Source organism: Rhinolophus sinicus, chromosome 3 (assembly GCF_057876585.1).
Source record: "Rhinolophus sinicus isolate RSI-liver-muscle chromosome 3, RSI-T2T, whole genome shotgun sequence".
In the NCBI taxonomy this organism is placed as follows: domain Eukaryota; kingdom Metazoa; phylum Chordata; class Mammalia; order Chiroptera; family Rhinolophidae; genus Rhinolophus; species Rhinolophus sinicus.
In genome coordinates this window covers 138875301-138896662 of record NC_142503.1, presented here as the reverse complement: position 1 = coordinate 138896662, position 21362 = coordinate 138875301, and the positions used below count along the sequence as shown (strand labels likewise).

The 21362-nt window shown below is 34.7% G+C and overlaps 1 protein-coding gene across 10 annotated transcripts in view; it reads left to right on the top strand.

Annotated features, from left to right (window-relative positions):
* Positions 1-21362, top strand: part of TMEM87A (transmembrane protein 87A) — a 35887-nt gene that overhangs the window by 4536 nt on the left and 9989 nt on the right. For 2 of the 10 annotated variants that reach the window (XM_019725414.3, XM_074327872.2), the window contains exons 4-12: positions 2378-2491; positions 4300-4353; positions 4439-4483; positions 10584-10701; positions 14579-14640; positions 15134-15317; positions 16282-16381; positions 18652-18745; positions 19716-19787. In XM_019725414.3, coding sequence (XP_019580973.1) covers positions 2378-2491; positions 4300-4353; positions 4439-4483; positions 10584-10701; positions 14579-14640; positions 15134-15317; positions 16282-16381; positions 18652-18745; positions 19716-19787 — 843 coding nt within the window. Of the gene's footprint in view, positions 1-2377; positions 2492-4299; positions 4354-4438; positions 4484-10583; positions 10702-14578; positions 14641-15133; positions 15318-16281; positions 16382-18651; positions 18746-19715; positions 19792-20374; positions 20448-21362 lie in introns of all 10 variants that reach the window. The other 8 variants (XM_088797161.1, XM_088797163.1, XM_019725415.3 and 5 more) reach the window with 6 other exon arrangements.

The window sequence follows — 21362 nt, the reverse complement described above, 5'->3', positions numbered from 1 at the left end:
GCTGTGGAGAAGTGCTGAAACTAGAATGCATGCTTCCCAATTTGCAGACCTACCGTACCAGCAATTCTCAAACTTTCTGGTCTCAGAACCCTGTTACATTCTTAAACATATTACAGACTCCAAAAAGCCTTTGTTCCTATAGGTTACTATATTAGAAATTAAAACTCAGAAGATACAGAAATGTGTATTAATTTTAAAATAGCAATAATAAACTCATTGCGTAGTAATATAAAAAATTTTAATGAAAAATAACTTTTTTAGGGAAAAAACAGAAGAATGGTATTATTTTGTATTTTTGCAAATCTAATGTCTAGTACAGTAGAAGATAACTGGAATCTTATGTGTCCTTTACTCAGTCTATTGCAATAAAGTGATTTTGGTTGAAGTATATACACAAAATATGGCTTCAAACAGATACGTAGTTGGGAAAGGGAGTGGTATTTTAAAAATGTTTTCAGATAATTGTGGATATTCTTTCATTCTATACTAAAATGTAACAAGTGGAATTTCTTAAAGGTTAGTTGCAATGGGGAATCTGAAACCATATCAGTGAACTTTTTTTTTTTACTCAGTTATATAAAAATACATTGGTGTGTCTTGCACTTTGAATGGTCTTTTACCCATGTTTGATTTTGTGACATGGTTGGTCATTTAGAAAATATCGGTTGGTTGAATTATATCAACTTTACTAGTCTTAACTCATTTTACAATTAACTCAAAATTATATTTGTTAACATCACCCTTCAGTCTCATCAGAAACTCCTTAAGTATCGGAATCTGTTAAGCTCAGCGAGGCATATACAAGTTTTCCAAAATTCCAGTTTTTGTTTGAAAGCTCAAATTTTATCATTGGCAATGAATGCTCTCAGGTGTCTTCCTTGAATTGACAGCCTCCCTTTGCCCATTTTCAAGAAAATATCTCCCAAATAACCAAGTCCGAATAATTTATCAGTCATTCTTTCAAGTAAATGAAAAAAGAGGACAGTTTAGCTTTAAGTCAGAACCGTCGCAAAGTACTTTATTTCAAGACAGTCATTTATAGTATTTTGCATACTTCCTATTTTGTCTCATAGAATACTAAAAAGGCGTGTACTCAAGGGTCCAGATTTAATAACTTTAATAATTTTTGCTGCTTCAAGAACATTCTTATGTAAAATTGGCTTCTTTATTTTTAACTGCAAGTTTGTGACTGAAGAATACAATGACTACTAGTCCAGCTAGATGCCACTGCCTTGGTTCCTGATAAGGGGCAGCCGTTTCCCCATCATTGCTTTTGCACTGTCAGTACAAGGCGAATAACATGATGATGATGGGTTAAGAATTGCCGCAGTATACTGCTTGAGCATTGAAGATTTATGGCTCCAAGGGTGATTTTTCAGGCCAGTTCCGTTCTGTTTCCACCCCTCTGTTTGCATCATTTCTTTCTTTTTTCAAAAAAACTTAAAATTACATTTCCCATACTACTCTCAAGGTTTCTTTTCAAAGATAATCTGACTGGTCTTTAAAAACTGTAGCATTCAGTCAAACCTTTTAACCATCTGGAATTTTCAGCCTATTATTAGGGTTTAAATGATCTTTTTTGTCATGTTGGTAATTGTTTTTTGCATTTGTTAGATAACATTGGGTAGGATTGATAGGAGAAGGACTAAAAGGACTGAAGAATTTAGAGAGAAATAATATCAACAGAATATGGTTGGATATACTGTTTGGTGATCCTTTTCTCATCACTAATTGAATTTACAGTTAAAGGCATCTATTTGAAACTTGTGATAAACTGGTCAAGAACTTAACAGATTCAGTCTTCATAGGTAGTACAAGTTAAGCATGTAAAAGTTATTTTGGATTACCACAGGATAAAATTATGGAAATGAGAAGCAAATAGAGATGTGAAATTGGAGCTCGGGAAAAAGAGTGCAAGATTAGACTTGTAGGGATAGGAGAAAAATACACAGAACTGATGGATGAAGCCACAAAAATAATGAGTTTTTGCAGAGTATCAACAGTGGGCTCAACAATTTTGTGTTCTGTCTTAGCTTGTGAGCACACAAGTATATCTTTTTGTTGGTGTTATTAATTTAGTCAAGTAACTCTTATAAATACATCTTTTTGTGATAAAACCCTTTAGAATCTGACAGTTTTCCAGTCTTGTTAGAATTTGTAGAAGAACTACCCTTTGTGAGCTATAGACTGGAATTCTGTACTTTAGAGTTTAATATTGTTAGAGTTTTGCATACTATTATATGGAGTCTGTCTGGTGCTGTTACTTTTTAAAATAGTAAACACAAAACTATATTTGTATTATAGGCAATCTATATGTTCTAAATATCTTACTTGTGAAAGATAACTTAAATACTTTGTGTTTTCTCTATTTCTTCAGTCAGAAGAAGTGGAGACATATCTGGAAAACCTTAGGGAAAAAAAAGGCTTGTCTGGGAAATATCAAACGTCATCAAAGTTGTTCCAGAACTGCAGTGAGCTCTTTAAGACACAGGTAATGTTTGATGGTGGTTGAAGGGAAATAGAAGAGGCGAAACATGTATTGCTTGTCTTTTTGGTGATATTTGTTTCCCACTCCTCAATTCTTGCCTCTGACTGAAATAAGTTAGAAGCATGTCTGATAGGTGCATAGCCAGACACTTACATATTCATCTCATTAAAGAGGTTGTGCTTTTTTTGTGTGTGTAAAAAGCAAACCCCCAATTTTTTTATTGTAAATATACATAACATAAAATATATCATTATAACCGTTTTAGATATGCCATTTAGTGACATTAAGTACATTCACATTGTTGTGCAACTGTCACCACTAACCATTTCCAGAACTTTTTACTCATTCCAAATGGACATTTCATAACCATTAAACAGTAACTTCCACCCCCAGCTCCCCACCCCCCCACACACACACATCCCTGGTTACAATTATGCTACTTGCTGTCTCCATAAATTTGACTATTCTAGGTACCTCATAGAAGTAGAATCATACATTTGTTTGGCTTCTTTCACTTAGCAAAATGTTTTTAAGGTTCATCTACAAGTATATAGCATGTATCAGAATTTCATTCCTTTTTAAGTAAGGTTGAATAATACTCCATTGTTTTGTTTATTCATCCATTCATGGACATTTGAAACCTTCAATTTTTAATTCCTTTGTTATCTCATTTAATTGATATGTCCCCAGAAAAATCAGCATTTTTAGATTTTACTGCTACGGACCTGAAATCAAAGGGTTGAATTTCACACATATTTTAAAATTCTCTTTTCTTAGAAATAGGATCTGACACCAATTTTTGAAAGAAAAATTGTATATTTTATACGTGATGAAAATAGTTATTGTAACTATAGCCTTTGCTTTGTCTTTATTGTATTTAAATATTGCTTCAGAATATTTAGCAAATTGCTTTGAAGAGGCAAGGAGTTCACAGAAAGCTAGGTTTTTTGCCTAGTTGCTAGAAGTAAAGTTTATTGACAAGTCTTTAATAGTAATTGATAAACAAATGAAATAATTGATGGTTGAACTGTAAGGATTCAGTTCTTGTCATAGCTTAGGTTTTACGGACTTAGAGGAAAAAGAAAGTATCTTTTAAATGGCAGAAAAGGAAATTTAGGAACAATGTGATGTTGAGTAGGGGTTTTTCTGTTGGTTCTCCAAATTTATCCCCCAGGCTCGGAGGATTGGTTGGCCTTTCTTGGTTTTGATTAGGAAAGCTACCTGTTGTATGCTGTTGTCCAAGGTTATATCTGCTACAGTCTTTCCAGGGTCTTGTCCTATCCCCCTATTGGTAAGGGTCCCTCTCCAATCTAATGTAACAGAGTTGAAATACATGCTGTAATTACTCAGAAGGAGAATGCCTCATCTGCTGATAACTGGAAAGGTAAATGTTACAGTTAGTGTAGGGTTTTTATAGGTATTGAGTGTGTTGTGATCGGAGCAGTGGACCCAAGAGTTAAGAATCTTAGGTTCAAATGCCGTTTCTACATAAAGCTTTATAGCTTTGAGCCACATTTTCCTCACCTGTAGGACGAGAGGGAACTATAAGATATCTTTTATCTAAGGTTTCATCATTCTGACATATCTATAATTCTTATGGAAAAATTGAGTGGTCAGTTTGCTTTGGTAGTATTTTTAGTTCCCATCAGGGTTTTACTCACTTTTTTTGTTGTTAGAAATCTTTTGTCTGTTATTACCATATTATTGTATTTACTCTTAAAATGTGTTTTGCTTAACCATTTCTGTGGGTTTTGAGCTACATTTTTCTTTTACTATTATATATCTTTTAATTTTTTATATTTCTTTCATAGAGCTTTTCTGGGGATTTTGTGCATCGATTGCCTCTATTAGGAGAAAAACAGGAGGTAATTATTTTCCTTGTTAAATATTTCTGATAGTAAAGTAAAAATTCTGAATTAATTTTCTTTTTTTTGTTTTTAATGTTTAAAGGCTAAGGACAATGGAACAAATCTTACGTTTACTGGAGAAAAAATTGTAAGTGTAGGGAATTTGGGGCATTGAACACATATTTCAGTTTTCTTATGTTTGTGTGTTTTGAATTATCTTGGTATGCTAACATTTAAAAAGAAACTTAAGAATGGAAACTAAACACCAAAATGTTAATAATGGTTTCCCTGGATGGTATTATGAGTTATTTTTACTTTCTTCTTTATGTTTTCTGTATTTTCCATATTTGCTTACTCATTCTGTATTGTTTTTGTAATTTTCACCCCATAAATATGTTCACCTGAAAATAAAAAGCCAAGATGAGAGGCAAAAGCATTTATGTGAGTTCCAGAAAGAATTGCAATTCTGAGAAGCACAGATTCAGGCAGAAACCCAAATAGTCTTCCTATGAGGAGGTGAAGGCAAGGAGCATGTATGAGCAAAGGAAGGGGGGAAATTACATGAATAGAAGAGAAAAGGAGGAATTTCTATTGATGGTAATAAGTCAAGGAATTTCTATAGATGCAAATAAGCTAAAATATTCTTTAGCTGTACATGGTGCTGCTAATTGTAAAGAATGTCTTTAATTTTCAGTCTGATAGTCTGGCTGTCTGCTTTTGTGTTAGCTTTGCAATCAGTTGTTTAGAATACAGTGTTGTTTCGGCCCATTCCAAAGATTTGAGGAGTAAGACGGGTAAGGCACCTCCTCTGGGGTGGCAGCTCCAACTGCATTTTGAAGTGGCTCCAGTTATTTTTCTCAAAAATTACTTATAAATAGGAAGAAACTTTTAAGAAAGAACCTTAAACTCCATCTAAAATTATCTTGTGATAGAGTATAACTGGAAGAGATTTTGGAAAATTGAAATAAGGTTTGAAGACTATAAATAATGCCTTAAGTTTTCATGGTTCACTTTGTAATTCACAACTTAATTTCTCAAATTTTTGTCAGTTAAAAGTACAGAGGAAATAAGATAGTTATCCATGTTGAGTCATGCTTTTTACAAAACTGATTAAAAGTTTTTAATCTTATAACAACTTTATTAAGACATAATATACATATCTGGAAATTTACCCATTTAAAACATACACTTCAATTATTGTTAGTATATTCACAAGTTGTGCAAACCGCCAGTTGCTGCCTAATTCCAGAATGTCATCATCTCCCCAAAAGTAACGGCTTAGCTGTTAGCAGTCACTCCTCATTCCATTCTTTCCCCAGTCCTAGGCAACCACTGTTCTTTCTGTCTCTATGGATTTGCCCATTCTGTTCATTTCATGTAAACGGAGTCATGCAGTTTTGTGGCCTGAAGTCTGGCTTCTTTTCACAATTTAAAATTCTGCCTTAGCTTTTACTTCCTTTGTGTGCAGAACCTTAAGATCAGCCAGAGGAGTGTGGTTAGGGCCTGTTCAGGTGTCTCTTGGACATATGTACACAGTCTAGCACATACACACATGCACAGCCTGCATGTACTCCTGGCCTTCTGGATTTCCAGGAATATTTTGGAGCTTTTTAAAACCCCAATGGACATCTCAGTTCCAATTTTTCCTTTGAAGTTTTTAGTCAGCCTCTCGATAGCCCCACCTAGTAGCATCGCCTCAGGCAGCTGGGACCTTTCTCAATTGCTGAGGGTTTTTGAGAGTGCCTTGAGGACAGCGTCCTTCCCACTGAATGAGTTCTGAGTCAGGTCATATAAAAGATAAGCCCTGGGAATGAAGCTTTTCAGCACCTGCCAGGTAGCTCTGGCAATTGGGCTTTAGGGGACCTCCAAACTTGCTTTTTCCAGTGGTTGCCAAACTGCTGTTTTTCACAGCTGTTATAGTTGTGAGTTCTTTGGTTTCTAGGAGATTGGAATGGGCCTGGGATGATTAAGGTGAACAAAAATACCATAAGCTTGCGTTTCTTACCAAGATTCAGCTGGTTTTTTTGAGGAAACGCTTACAGGATTGTTGCAAGTCTTTAGTTAATTCTGAGAGTTCCAAAAAAATTGATTTTGATAGTTTTTGCCCCTGTTCTTACTGCTTTTATGGATGAGTGTATTTTCAGAGGTACTTATTTTGCCATTCTGGAAGTGTCCTCACGTTCCCTGACCTAATTAGGTCACTTTCTCTGACCTAATTATAGTTGTACAGAATTTTAATCTAAAAATGATTTATGCATCGCCAACTTCATTACTTAAAAAAAGATCCATTGGGTTTTTTTTTATTGCTAGTATGTGTATATTTATTATAAAGGTTTTAGAAAATATACATAAATGAAAAAAAGAAAATCTGTATCATAGAAACTATAAATATATTCTAGTCTTTTGTCTTCTGCATTTTTATATTTATTTAAAAATGGGAATCTTACAACATGTATTATATTGCAACTTTTTTTAGCTGAGCATTATAACATAGACAGCTTTCCAGTTCAGTAAATATTGGATGGCATCATTAGTTAAATGCCTGCATAATATTGTGTGAATGCACTGCAATATGTTAACAAATTCTCTATTATTGGACATTTATGTTTTATTACCTTTCAATTTTGAACAGTGCTGTAGTCAAGATTTGTGTAGATCTATTTGTTTTTAGATCTTTATTTCTGGTTTCAAAACAATTCCATGTTGGTGAACATTTTGCATCTACAACTTAAAAGTAAAAATCCGTTGTACTTTCATTTGTGTGATTACGCAGAACACATGCGTATTAACCCAAGGAGATATTTTGGGTGTTGCTGTGTAATTTTTCTTTTTACTTAACAAATTAGTACATTGAGTACTACTTCCCCTTTTTTATGGCTGTGTACTATTTGATTTTACCGTGATTTGTATAATTAACTCCTAGTTGACATGCGCTGGGTTTCCAGATTTTTACTATTATACATAAGGTCACATTCATAATGTCTAGTTATATCTTTGTGCACAGCTATAATATTTTCTTTAGCCTAAATTCCTAGAGGTGGAATTGCTGGGTCCAAGTATATGCGTGATTTTTAAGTTCTTTTTTTATGTTTTTCCAAAGTGCTCTGGAGAAAAGTTAAAGCAATTTATGGTCCCAAGAAAATAAGACTGAATTTCCCTTTTTCCTCACAAAGAATATTCTAATTTAAAGCATTTTATGCAGTTGGTCTGGATAAATTGTTGTAGATTGTATTTTTTGTTGTAAATTGTGTTTTTAAAAAATTGTTGAAGCTGAACATTCTTTTATATGCATATTGGCTGTTTGTAATTGTGGTCTTCTCGCATGGTATACTTTTCAGTTCTACTCAAGGCTTGAGTCCTGTTCCTAGTGATTAAAGGTAGCTGAAAGATGACCTTGTTGAACATCGCAAGTAGTATTTAAAAATATTTAGTCAGATTAGAGTCAAAAGAAGTCAAAGAATTATCTGTCCTTTGATTATTCTTCCTAAAAATTGAGCCTAGGGGAATACTTCATAATCCTATTTAAAGAATACTCATAAGTTTAGTATCTCTACCCCTTTCTGTAAAAGCTCTGATAGAACTTTTTTTTAGAAGAAAGGGCCTCTCCTTGTCCCTCTCCTAAGAAAAGATATAATATTTTGATTAACTCAGTTTTCTAGTTTGATTTAAGCAATAATGAAATATATTTACTGTTATGTTGTTGTTTTTTAACAAGCAATTTGTTTTTTTGTTTTTTTTTTAGATTTGTTTTTATTGAGGAAGGGGAACAGGACTTTATCAGGGAACAGTGTGTACTTCCAGGACTTTTTTCCAAGTCAAGTTATTGTCCTTTCAATCTTAGTTGTTGAGGGTGCCGTTCAACTTCAAGTTGTTGTCCTTTCAGTCTTAGTTGTGGAGGCTGCAGCTCAGCTCCAGGTCCAGTTGCCGTTACTAGTTACAGGGGGCACAGCCCACCATCCCTTGCGGGAGTCGAACCGGCAACCTTGTGGTTGAAAGGACACGCTCCAACCAACTGAGCCATCCGGGAGCTCAGCGGCAGTTCAGGTCAAGGTGCCATGTTCAATTTTAGTTGCAGGGGGCAGAGCCCACCATCCTTTGTGGGACTCGAGAAATTGAACTGACAACCTTGTGGTTGAGAGCCCACTGGCCCATGTGGGAATCGAACCGGCAGCCTTCGGAGTTAGGAGCATGGAGCACTAACCGCCTGAGCCACCGAGCCGGCCCCTGTTATGTTGTTTTTAAGTTAATATATTTTTTAGAGCAGTTTTAGGTTCACAACAAAATTAAGCAAAACGCAAAGTTCCCACATACCCCTTCACAAATCCACACACTCTCCCACCATCACCATCTTGCACCAGTGTGGTACACTTGTTACAACCGATGAATCAATATTGACACGTCATTATCGGCTGAAGTCCATGGTTTACATTAGGGTTAGTTCTTTGTGTTGTACATTGTTTGGGTTTTAACATATGTGTAACGACAGATATACACTTACCATATCATACAGAATGGTTTCACTGCCCTGAAAATCCTCTGTGCTCTGCCTGTTCATCCCTCCCTCCCCCCAAGCCCCTGGCCATCACTGATCTTTTTACTGTCTCCATAGTTTTGCATTTTCCAGAATGTCATATTATTGGAATCAGTATAGTCTTTTCAGATTTGTTTTCACTTAGTGATACGGATTTAAGGTTTCTCGTGGCTTGATAACTCATTTTTTTTAGTGCTGAGTAATATTCCATTGTCGATATACCACAATTTGTTTATCCATTCACCTACTGAAGACACTTATTGAAGGAGCTAATAATAGTACATATCTGATAGGGTTATTTTGAGGATTAAAGAATATAATAAATGTTACATACTTAGCAGAGTGTCTGGTATATGAATGTTACTTTTACAGGGTCCAAATATCTATCATTCCAAAGCTAAATATAAACTGTCAGTTGTTTTTTGAAATTTGTAAGAATAGTTTTAAGATACGTGAAATTAATAGCATAGCAGCTTATTACACCAGTTTTATTGGTTAATGAAAAAGTGAGTTCAGGAGAGGTTCAGTTAATTATGGGTCAGTAGGATGTGATGTACCTATAACTTTGAAGCTCTAAAGTTTTTTACAAACTGCTTCTGAGTTTTTCAGAGACCATCAGACAGAGATAAATGTGTGATTCTGCATAACATTTATGTTCTTAAGTTACTAAAATAACTTAGGAAATGTATAGCTGAAGAATCATTTAATCTGCTCTGTTTGATACTTTTGGTTCATGTCATGGAATATAAGTTTTGAGCTCTTTGTTTAGCCTTTTCTTGGGTTGTAGGGTAATTTGCACATTTGAGAAAAACTGTGCCTCCACAGGAAAATGCATAAATGTGCAAAATCTATTACCTATGCTAAGTTTCACAGATCAGTGAAGCTTAACCTACAGGTCTATGGTTAGAAGATTTTTTTAAGACCAGAAGGTGATAAATTTCAAGTCTACGTACAATACCTCCTTTCACACACGAGGAAGAAGCCAATCGTTTTCTTTGTTCATCTCCTTTATCTTCGTGTCTTAGTCTTGTGTTTGTGAAGGTACACGGTCCATCTAGCATGTATGGCAACAAATCCTTTTGAAGGCTTTTTGCTAGGGATGTATGCACATGAAATGGCCTTAGAACAGATTCTTCCCAAGTAACCAGTTCTATAAATACTATGGAGACTGTTAACTCCACTTCCTTGACTTTTCGGGACAGTTGTGACTCTTCCTTTCCACATAGACCAGCCAAGATTAAATGTGAGACCTTGTCAACAAATTCTGATAGTCTTAGAAAGGGCATTGAGCAAAGGGAATTAGAGTCAGGAAGTGGTATTTATAATTGACTGGTGTCATCATGGATGTTATTTATTTTTTTAGGTGATTTAAATCTTTGTTTGGGATATCTATGTAAAATATAACCTAGTATCCTAGCATGGCCTAGTTAAACAGATTTGTTTAATGATTTTAGTTGATGTTTTCCTTGTAGAAAAATGCGTAAGTTAAACTTGAGTTTTGTGTATAACAAGGTATAACATTTCCTACCGTTTAGTAATTTATAATCTAACCTACTTATTTGTATATACAATAGGCCTGTTTATTTGCTGTGCCTATTTAATGAATGAAAGTGAAGGACTTAACCCTATTTCTGGGTACATTCTGAAACAGAATTTTCATATTGTATTAACTTTTGTTCTTGAAACCTGAAGATTTAATGCCTTTTTTTCTCTCTAGACAATGCATGATCCATTGAAAACTTGGCAAGATGCCCCATACATTTTTATTGTACATATTGGCATTTCATCCTCAAAGGAATCATCAAAAGAAAATTCACTAAGTAATCTTTTCACTAGTAAGTACATTTCATTTCTTTTTACCACTTGTATTATCTAGTTGTGTCATGCATGGTGGGTCATGTGTAATTGCTTTAAGGAAGGGAATAATTAAGAATCTTGTGAAGTAGAAAAATTGAGGGAGAGAAATTAACATTTTTCTGTACTCAATACATATCAGTCTTAGGCACTTCATATATGCTTTCCTTTTATATTTGATAGATTCTAGATTTCATTTTCCTCCATTTGATCCTCCTGCTTTTTAAATTTTTAATTAGTGTCATGTTCTCGGTATTCTAAACTAGACTTGTCAATACTTGGTTACCAAGTGAAAACCTGAAAAATTTTAAAGTAATCAACTTTGGTAATTTTTTAATGTCTCACGATTTTTTCTTTCAAAATTTATTTTTTAATTACAGTTGACATACAAAATTATATTGTTACTGTGTTTTACATCTGAAACTAATATAATGTTGTATGTCAACTGTCTCAATTTTTCTTGGTGTCCTTTCGATTCTTGCTGCCTAGTTCATGGAGTCATCATCTCTTACCTGGAATGTTGCAGTAGCTTACTAACTGGTTTTATTTCTTGTAATTTTTGTTTTGTTTCTTCCTTCTCTTCAGTTTCCTTTCCTCCTCTGCTTTCTCAAGTAGAATATTGAATAGAAGCAATAGTGGCTATACTTACTTTGCTCCTGATTTTAGTGGCATTATTGACACATTTCACTGTGAATCATGATGCTTACTATAGGTTTTTCAAAATATTTTTTATTTGGTTAAGGATGTTCCTGTCTATTCCTGTTTCACTAAGTGTATTTTTCTTTTTTTAGTATTAAGAATGGATGCTATTCAAACAAATGCGTTGATTGTATTGATTTAAAAATTATCATTTAATCAATTAATATGTTTTAATATTAACGTAATGCATTATATTAACTGGTTTTCTAATGTTAAACCATTCTTGAATTTCTGAGATGTCATTATTTGGTCTTGATTCTCTCTCTCTCGCTCTCTCTCTCTCTCGCTCTCTCTCTCTCTCTCTCTTGCACACACACACACACACACACAAATACATAGCTGGATTCTATTTTCTAGAATTCTATTTAGAATTTTTTGTCTATATTCAAAGTAAGGTTGGCCTATAATTTTTTTCTTCATACTGTCTTTTGTGGGTTTTGGCATCCAGGTTATGCTAGTTTCTCCAATGAATTGGAGACTGTTACCTGTTTTTATATTCTGTGGAACAGTTTTTATTAAGGCTAGGATTATCTATTATTTGAATGTTTGGTAGAACTCATGGTAGTGTTTCTGCCTGATTTCTTTTTCTCCATGTAGATTTTAAACAACTGATTAATTTTCTTTTAACAGTAGTAAGTTATTTTATTTTTCATTTTTCTATTTTTTCTTGAATCACGTTTTTTGTTTGTTTTGAGAAATTGTTCATTTAAGATTTCAGATTTATTGGCATAACATTATTAATGGTATTTCTTCACAAAAAATCTGTATCTGGTAGCCTTTTTTATTCTTAATATTGCTTTGTGCCTTCTCTTTTTAACTTTTTAAATCTTTCTAGAATTTTATTTTACTATATTTTCATCCCAGTGAACCAGCTTTTGGTTTTCATAATTTTCCCAACTATTTCTGTGTTGTTTGTTTCATTAATTTCTACTTTAACTTTATTATTTCTTTCATTTGACTTAATTTTAAACTTTGATTTTTTGTGAATTCTTGTGTTGAATGTTTAATTCCCAATCCAGAATGGGTCTTACGCTCTGTAGTACTATGGGATACAGCAGATCGAGGCAAACCAGCAGGTAGCCTGGCACAGTTTCTGGACCTAAGACTTATGTGTCTCCTCCTTTATCTCTAGGCCCACAGCTTTCTAATGAGTAATAGCCTCAAGGAATAGTTGCCAGTGTTAATTTCCAACCTTCTTCCTTTATAAAGGATGGAGGAGAAGCCCTGCTTCACTCCACTTGAGCCTCTTCATGCATCACAATCTGGTTCTGGTCCCTCTTTTTCTTAGAATCCTATTAGTTTCATTGATCTCTCAGGAACTGTACTCCCAACTACCATAGCCTGCTTTTGAGCCCAGAGTCCACGTGACCATGGATTCAGTATCATGCATGGTTCTGAGTTATGTTCAGTTTTGTATTTGGAGATATTTACCTTATTTTTTAGCTTATGTCCTTTTTGTTTTATCTACCTGTTTGGAGCCAAGAAGAAGCTACTTTAAGGCATAGACTAAACTACACTATGTGTAAATGCTAGAATTTTCTCTCTAAAACAGTTTTACCATTTTTTTTCCCCTTCATTAAAACCTTTGAATTCTCCCTATTGCCTATAAAATAACCACAGTCTGCAGGAAGGCTTGAAAACTACAGCTTGTCCCAGTTTACCTTGCTGCCTTGTGTGAAAATGCTACGATATGGTACGATGTACATGTAATCTGAGACTGTATTCTTTAAATAGATCATGCATTTTCACACCTGTCTTTGTTATTTCTTCTTCCCGGATGGCTTTTTACTTTGTCCTGGAAAATACTCAATTCTTCTGGTTCTGTGTCAAGGACATTTCTCTGTGTTGCTTTTCAACTTTCTATTCCCTCTAGATGATAATCTACTAGGATAGCAGAAAACATCTTACACATCTTACCATCTCCTATGGTTCCATAGTGTGTGTCACACAGTAAGCGCTCAGTTATATTTTAGCATAGAGCAGGGATTAGCTAACTTTTTCTTAAAGAGTCAGATAGTAAATGTTCTCTCTCCTACAACTACCCAACTCTGCCATTGTGCGAATGCAGCCTTAGAAAATATGTAAATGAATGGATGTGGCTGTTTTCTAATAAAACTTTATTCACAAAAAGTAGATGGCCAGATTTGGTCCATGTGCTGTATTTTGCTGACCTCTGGCATAATGTAAGCAAAGAATGTGGCAAATACTCAGTAATTATTTTATTTACTTTATTTATTTAATTATTTCATTAAATTAAGAAGGTATGAATTTAATAACCAGTTCTGCTATGAAATTTTTATGATTGCTATTATGCGGTGTTCCTTTTGTTCTGAAAAGTATTGGACCCAATTTACTTTTAATAATGGCATGTCTTTTTTGCCTGAGAAACATTAGTAGGAAATTTTTGTTTACTAGTCAGTTATTAGTCTGTCTCTGGAGATAGAAATCACTTTTCAGATAAATCAGTTTTTATGTATTAATCATATGTAAAATTTATCTAAATAGTTTTATCCATAACAATTTAAAAATAGTCATAGGTTTGCTTCCCTAAAACAAATCTGTCTTTCAGATTCTTATTACTGTCACTTGTTCTGCTTCATTAAACACTTTGTTATTATTAAGCACCTTCTAAAAATGATACATTAATGTACCAATGTCACGTAAAATTGAAGTAGGTAAAATAATAAAGCAATAGGAAAACATAGATAAGGAAAGAGAAGATGCAGAGGGCATCAGAATGAAGGAATGAAGTCCTATACTTTTCAAAGCATATTAGTGATGTGTTGTAAGAAAAAGTATATATGAAGTGTGTTTGGAATTTAGAGGAGATGGGAAAGTTCCAGTTTGGCAGCTCACAGAAGGCTTTGTGGAGGAAATGCATCCAATCTAGTCTTTAATGTGAACAGAGGGCTTTTCCACTTAAGATACTGACTGGAGCAGAGGCATGGAGACCTATGCAGACACGGCATGAGCCATGACAACACTTCATGAATTTCAAAGTGCTCTACAAATGTAATATTCCCCAGATTGAAATGGTTAAAAAAGTAAATGACCCACTGGAATTTTCATTGATTTCATGAAACAAATACCAGACAATGTTTTTGTTTATAATAATTTCTGCATCCTTTACATTAATTCTGAGGACTGTGTTTTTGGCAGTGACTGTTGAAGTGAAGGGTCCCTATGAATACCTCACACTTGAAGACTATCCATTGATGATTGTAAGTAAACTTATATTCTTTAACCTCAATATTAAATGAGTTTAGCTTGAAAGATTATCCGTGTTTCATGGCAATATTCTTTTGTGAAGAATTGTTCCTAAACAGTTTGGAAAATATTGCTTGTACGTCTGTATTTACTTTGTACTAGAATGTGACCTTGGGATTGTCAGTGAACCTCTTCATGCCTCATTTTCTCATCTGTAACATGAAGAGGTTGATGACTTGTGGAATTTTAGAGTTGCAAAGTTTCTCAAAGATTGTTTCGGATCTCATGTTCTTTCTATAATTCAAAACAGGGTACATCTTACAACCCTAAAGTTTCTGATCCCACTTAAAGTAACTAAATGACGAAGCCTTGAAGTAATATAATAATTATTTTTAAATAGGAGGTATGAGATGTATATTTTTTACAGCTTGTTAAGAGTATATATTGATTCTAAATTGACTCTCGGCCTTAATCCTCCTTTTAATTTCTTATCCACTTCCATGACAGTTTTTCATGGTGATGTGTATTGTGTATGTCCTGTTTGGTGTTCTGTGGCTGGCATGGTCTGCCTGCTACTGGAGAGACCTCCTGAGAATTCAGTTTTGGATCGGTGCGGTCATCTTCCTGGGAATGCTTGAGAAAGCTGTCTTCTATGCAGAATTTCAGAACATCCGATACAAAGGAGAATCTGGTATGTAACCAAAAAATGTATGGCAGTTTGTAAGTAATTTGCAGGTGAGATGTGTGACAATTTTCCTAAGCTTAGCAGTCATTACGTAGGTTTAACTTTTCAATTATTTAATTATTAGAATAACTTAAGCAGGAACACTATGATTGTGACTTTTGTTTTTAATCTTACAACTTACTGGTTCAGTGATTTAAGAGTCATTTTACTGAAATATATTCACGAAAGTTAAAACAGGAATGGCCATTTTGGGAAAGATTATACCATCATTGAATCTTAATTGCCGTTGATTTTGAAGGAAGCATGATTATGTACATCTATGAAGAAAGCTACTGCTATTGCTTGTAACACATTTTCATTTCAAAGATGTTAAAATTGGTGGTGGGGGGGGGAGATTCACCAATCTAAGAACTGGTGAAATACAGTAATACCAATAAGACAGGAGGGTGCTTATGGTTTAGTGAGGTGAACAAATAATGACAGAAATTATTTTGTATTGAAGTGTTCTGTGATAGCTTCAGTTCTCTCTAATCAGCCCATTTAATTGTTGATAATTATTGTTGCAAGATACACTAATTAGATCTTTTCCTGGTCTTTGAAAAGGCTTGAAAGTAGTAGATGTGAAAATGAATTGAAAATGTGTGTGTGTTTTGTCTTTTCCTATGTATAGCTATATTTCAGTTTTTAAAAATGGGGAGACTATTCCATAGATGCTAAAAACTGTCCAAGTAAGGTGAGGTATTCTGCTGAAGTTTTAGTGAAGTGGAGGGTGGGAAGGGAAGGTAAATTGAGCTATTCACCTTCATACCAGCTTGTATACTTGTAAAAATTGAAGGAGTATTCTTTTTTAGTGGGATTAATATCAGTGCTTACTCTGAAGAGTATTAGAGAGCTACATTCTTGTTCGACAATTGTACCTTTTCTCAAACCTGGATTACAGCACCTTTCTCCCCTTTCTTATTTCTCATAGTCCAAGGCGCCTTGATCCTTGCAGAGCTGCTTTCGGCAGTTAAACGCTCACTGGCTCGAACCCTGGTCATCATAGTCAGTCTGGGGTATGGCATAGTCAAGTAAGCATTAACTAGTTATGTGAAAAAGCTAATTAAAGTGCTGATTACATTGAAACAGTATTGCAGATTCCCAGGGTAATAGTTCTTAAAGAGTTGATATAAGAAATAGTTCTGAAATTTTATAGATTTGTAAAAGGTGGAGAAATGTTAGTGTTTCATTTCGGAGCTGAGAATTCGAGGAGCGTCTGTAGGAAAACCTGCAATGTAGTGAATGTCATTGAAATACGAAACTTTGAGAGTAAATTTACAGTGACTTTACTCTTCCAAAATATTTTGCAAATCAGAGTTTCTATGGGAAGAGCGTTCTTGCTGTAACAGTCTGAAAATAATTTTTTATTCAAAAAAGTTTTATTGAGTTCCTTCTATATATTAGGCATTGTTCTAGGCCCTGGGGATACAGCAAATAAACAAAAGACTTGGAGTTTACACTTGGAGGGGCACAGACACAAATAAGTGAGTAAATATCTAATACGTCAGTGACAAGTACTCGGGCAGATAAAGTGCACAGAGGGTATAGAGACTGCCAGGCAGAAGGTGGAGCTTGCAATTATAAATAGGGTGGTCAAGGAAGACACTTAGTGACATAGGTCTTAGTGGCAAAGATCTCAAGTTGGCGAGGGAACTGTGTGGGCATCCAGGGGAAGAGGTGCTAAGATATGTTTAGATTCTGTATATATTTTGAGGGTAGAGTCAGTGGACTTTGCTGATGGATCAGATGTGTGATGTGAGAGAAGAGAAATCAAGGATGATGCCAGCTATTTTGTTGTGAGCAAATGGATGGAGGCAATGGATAGTTACTGAGTTCAGGAAGACCTTAGGTGGAATAAGTTTGCAGGAGGGGCAAGGTTAGGAGTTCCGTTAGATATCCAAATGAGGGAAGTAAGGGTTAGGGCAGAGATACAAATTTGGGAGTCGTTAAGATGTAGATGTTATTTAATGCCATGAGACTGGATGTGATCACCAAAGGAGTGAATGTATATAGAGAAGAGGTCAAAGGACTGAGCCCTTGAATATATTCTATTACCTAGAAGTCAGTGAGATGAAGTAGAATTAGAGTAGAGGAAACTGAGGAGTGACCAGTGCCATGGGAGAAAATTTGAAGACTCTTTCAAGGGGATTGATTAATTGTGTCAAAGGGTATTGAGGTTTGACCACTGGATTTGACTATATGTAGGATGTTAGTGATCTTAACAAGAATGGTTTTGGGGAAGTCTTAGGACTTGGAGTGAGCTTGACTGGAGTGAGTTCAAGGAAGAAAAGAACAGGAATTGGAGCTAGCCAGGTATAGACAGTTACTTCAAGGAGGATTGTTTTACGTGGCATTAAAGAAATGGGAGATTTTCACTTTTAAAATTTATTCATATAAATGAGTTTTGCTTTAAATGGGACTAGGGGGGTAGGGGCTTACATTTTTAGAATGTATTCATTTAACAAATATTTGAATGCCTCCTATATGCTGAGAAGTATTCTAGGTTTCTAAAATACACCAGTGTGGAGAAAAATCGCAGCCCATATGGGGCTTTTCTAGTATATAATAAAAAATTATAAGAACAAATATTGCTAAAGGCTTAGGTCGACAGGATATAAGGTACTGGTTCTCAAACTATAATGCATTTATGAATCTCCTGGGGATATTGTTAAAATGCAGATTTTGAATACCTCAGGATCTAAGACTTTTCCTCCTTCAAACGGAAGCTGCTCAAAAGATTTTTCACATATTGTTGGATTTTGAGCTTAGTAATGTACTGTTTATCTGATGAGCTTCAACAGGACATTTGATTATATTAAAAATATGTTATTAATTTTTAGATTTGATAATGATACTGTGATTGTGTTTTTTAAAAAGTTCTTACCTGTTTAAAAACATACTGAAACATGTACAAATAAAAGATACGATATTTAGGATTTGCTTCAAGATAACGTGGGAGGATGGGAAGTGGATGGGCTGTGCATGTGGCAGATTGGCCATAGGTTGATGGCTCTTAGGACTGAATGTTGGGTATATAGGGGTTCATTATACTATTGAATATGTTTCAGAAATATCTATAATACGTTTTTTAAAATCCAGTAACCAGGGATCTGATCTAGAATTCTAGTATTCAGTATCTTGTTTTAAGACCATATGTTCGTCTGAGTTTTTTTTTCCTTAGGTGAATTCACCAAGTATGTCTGGCTTATCTCTGTTAAGTGGTTGGCCTGTATTAATCAACATGAACTTGTCTTGGGGTTTGTTGTATTTGTACTCAACTATCTTTTTGTTTCCTCTTTAGGCCTCGCCTTGGAGTCACTCTTCATAAGGTTGTGGTAGCAGGAGCCCTTTATCTTTTGTTCTCTGGCATGGAAGGGGTCCTCAGAGTCACTGGGGTCAGTACTGTTTAATCTGAGTATTTGTGGTCAGTTCAGACATAGTGTTTTTGAGAAGGTGAATTGGAAACGTCTGTGAGCTTCTTCATTATTTGCTCTATGTCACTTTTGGGCTCTGATTTTCAAAATGTATGTATAATTCATTTTTCTTTTTCTTTTTTTTAAACTTTTATTTATTTTAAGTGTTTTTCCAGGACACATCCGTTCCAAGTCAAGTAGTTGTTTCAGTCTAGTTGTGGAGGGCGCAGCTCACAGTGGCCCATGTGGGGATAGAACCAGCAACCTTATTGTTAAGAGCACCGCGCTCTAACCAACCGAGCTAACCGCTGCCCCCCCCCCCCATTTTTCTTTTTAATCTTTTAGAGCTTTATAAATTAATTTGTGACCCAGAATGAATGCTTTCCCATCTGTCACCAAATTGCTACTTATTTAGTTCCTCCTCCTGGGCAGTGGGCTCCATTCTTATATAAGTGGTAAACATTGTAATCACATATTTGCTGGTTAATCTAATTTTTGTTTTAAAGTGACAGTGCTGTTTGCTTAAACAGCACTTGATTTTCAAAGGCTTTCTTCAAATGCAATTAATTAAATTTCACATAATTCTTGAGAATTGCATAATTATGCTCTTTTGGGGGAAGGAACCCAAAGCAATGAAATATAAGTGATAAAGAAATTTATGTCAGAGCTGGAGTAATGTGAAAAACTTGGCCTGCTTAGGTCATTTTCTTATTTATTTTCTTATTTAAAAATCACTCTGCAATAACCTGTTAGAGTCAAGGTGGTAAATGCTATCAACTCAACTTTCCTCTGAATTAAACTGGGTTTAATAAGTTTTGTAATAAATTTCCTCTTATGTAGACTACTTTATGGATGCAAATTAGGTATTCAAATCACACTATCCTGTGTCTGTAACTTCCTTAGACTTTTAGTAACTTTAACCCTCTGTCAATTTCGTTTTCTTCTGCTGTAGTATTTTGTTTATCCCTTGGCTTTGGTAGTAAACCTGGCCCTGTCAGCAATTGATGCCTGTATTATTTTATGGATATCCTTTCAATAATGTTCTGATGATTGGGTAATGATAATATAAATAGAATCTTTTATGTATATAAACTTGTGAAAACTAGCAGCGTAGGTTTGTGGACAGATACTTGCCTTACATCTTATTTTGAGGTGAGCTCTTTGTAAAATTATATTATAATTCTGGAAATCAATAATTGTTAGTATGTTTATGATGCAGTAATTTTAAAATGAGTAGGGTCTTTTTAGATTTGTAGCCAAAATCAAAATTATAGCATGGGATGCAGGCTTATACCACCATAACTTTTTTGGTGTGGTCACTTCTTAACATGGATTTTAAGCACACAAGAAACTCTGTGGTGATTAACAGCATGTGTCATTGTATTGAGATTGTAATTGACAGTTTGTATGAAATGCTTACAGCTGTATATTCTACGTGATGGTTTGTCAGAGGGAAGAATGATGTAGGTGCCAAGTGTAACTCCTTTTTATTTTCTTTCACTTCAAATGCAAAATCATTTCAGATTATATAAATGCAAAATCATGTGCTGGTTTCTTCTCTGTGCCTCTCTAGACATCTCTTTTTCACCACCTCTTTTTCTTTATCTGCAGGCCCAGACTGATCTTGCTTCCTTGGCCTTTATCCCCTTGGCTTTCCTAGACACTGCCCTGTGCTGGTGGATATCCTTCTCATTGGCTTGTTTGATGGTGGTCCATTTTCTCCCCTTGGAGATGGGTTTCCATTGGTCTTTCTGCAAAGGGTTTTTACCAATTTTATTGATTGCTCCTTAGCCTGGGGAATAGGGTATTTTCAGTCTAACAACCTAAGGGCTCAGGTAAGCAGTTCTTTTTGTTTGTTTTTAATTTAAAAAATTGCATCAGAACTTGGTGACTGTGAACTGAGCAAAAAGATAAACGCTCCAGTGTTTTTAAATTTTTTTTATTTTTAAAATTTTTTAATGAGCATTTTTACCTCGATTTTGGAACTTTTTTTGTGCTTCCCATTTAGTGTTAGACTCACTAGCTGCTCTGCTCCTGCTCTTTCTTTCAGCCTCTAAGAATTATTAAATGCTTTGAAAATGATGAAAAGATTTTGATTTTTAAAATGTGGTTTCAGGAACTACGTAAGCTTGTTTGACTCTTAAAATTCTATGTAGGTTTAGCAGATTTTAACCCTCCCAGGGTAAATGTTTTGTACTATCATTCAAAAGCTTGGAATTGTCTGAAAACTTGTACTCTTTGAAATAAATACTGATTCATTTATAGGCAAAGTCATCTAGCAGATAACAAACAAGTTTCTATTTGAGTAATTTTCTTCTTTTGCTTCTTAAAATCAAGCATTTGTTTATTAGGGACTTGGCCTGTTAAATGAAGGATTCAAGTTTTTGGACTTTTATCTTTTTGGGGGTTTTAAAAATTTGTTTTTTGTGTATTTGGTCCTGTGTGTAATTATGCAATGTTATTGTCTTGGTAGACTGTGACTGTTATAAACAACTGAATGTAAACAAAATTGTAATTTTGTGAATTTGAGTGGATTGTCATGTATCAGAAATGTTCGAAATTGAAGTATCTTGGGTCCAAATGACCAAAGCTTTTCTAG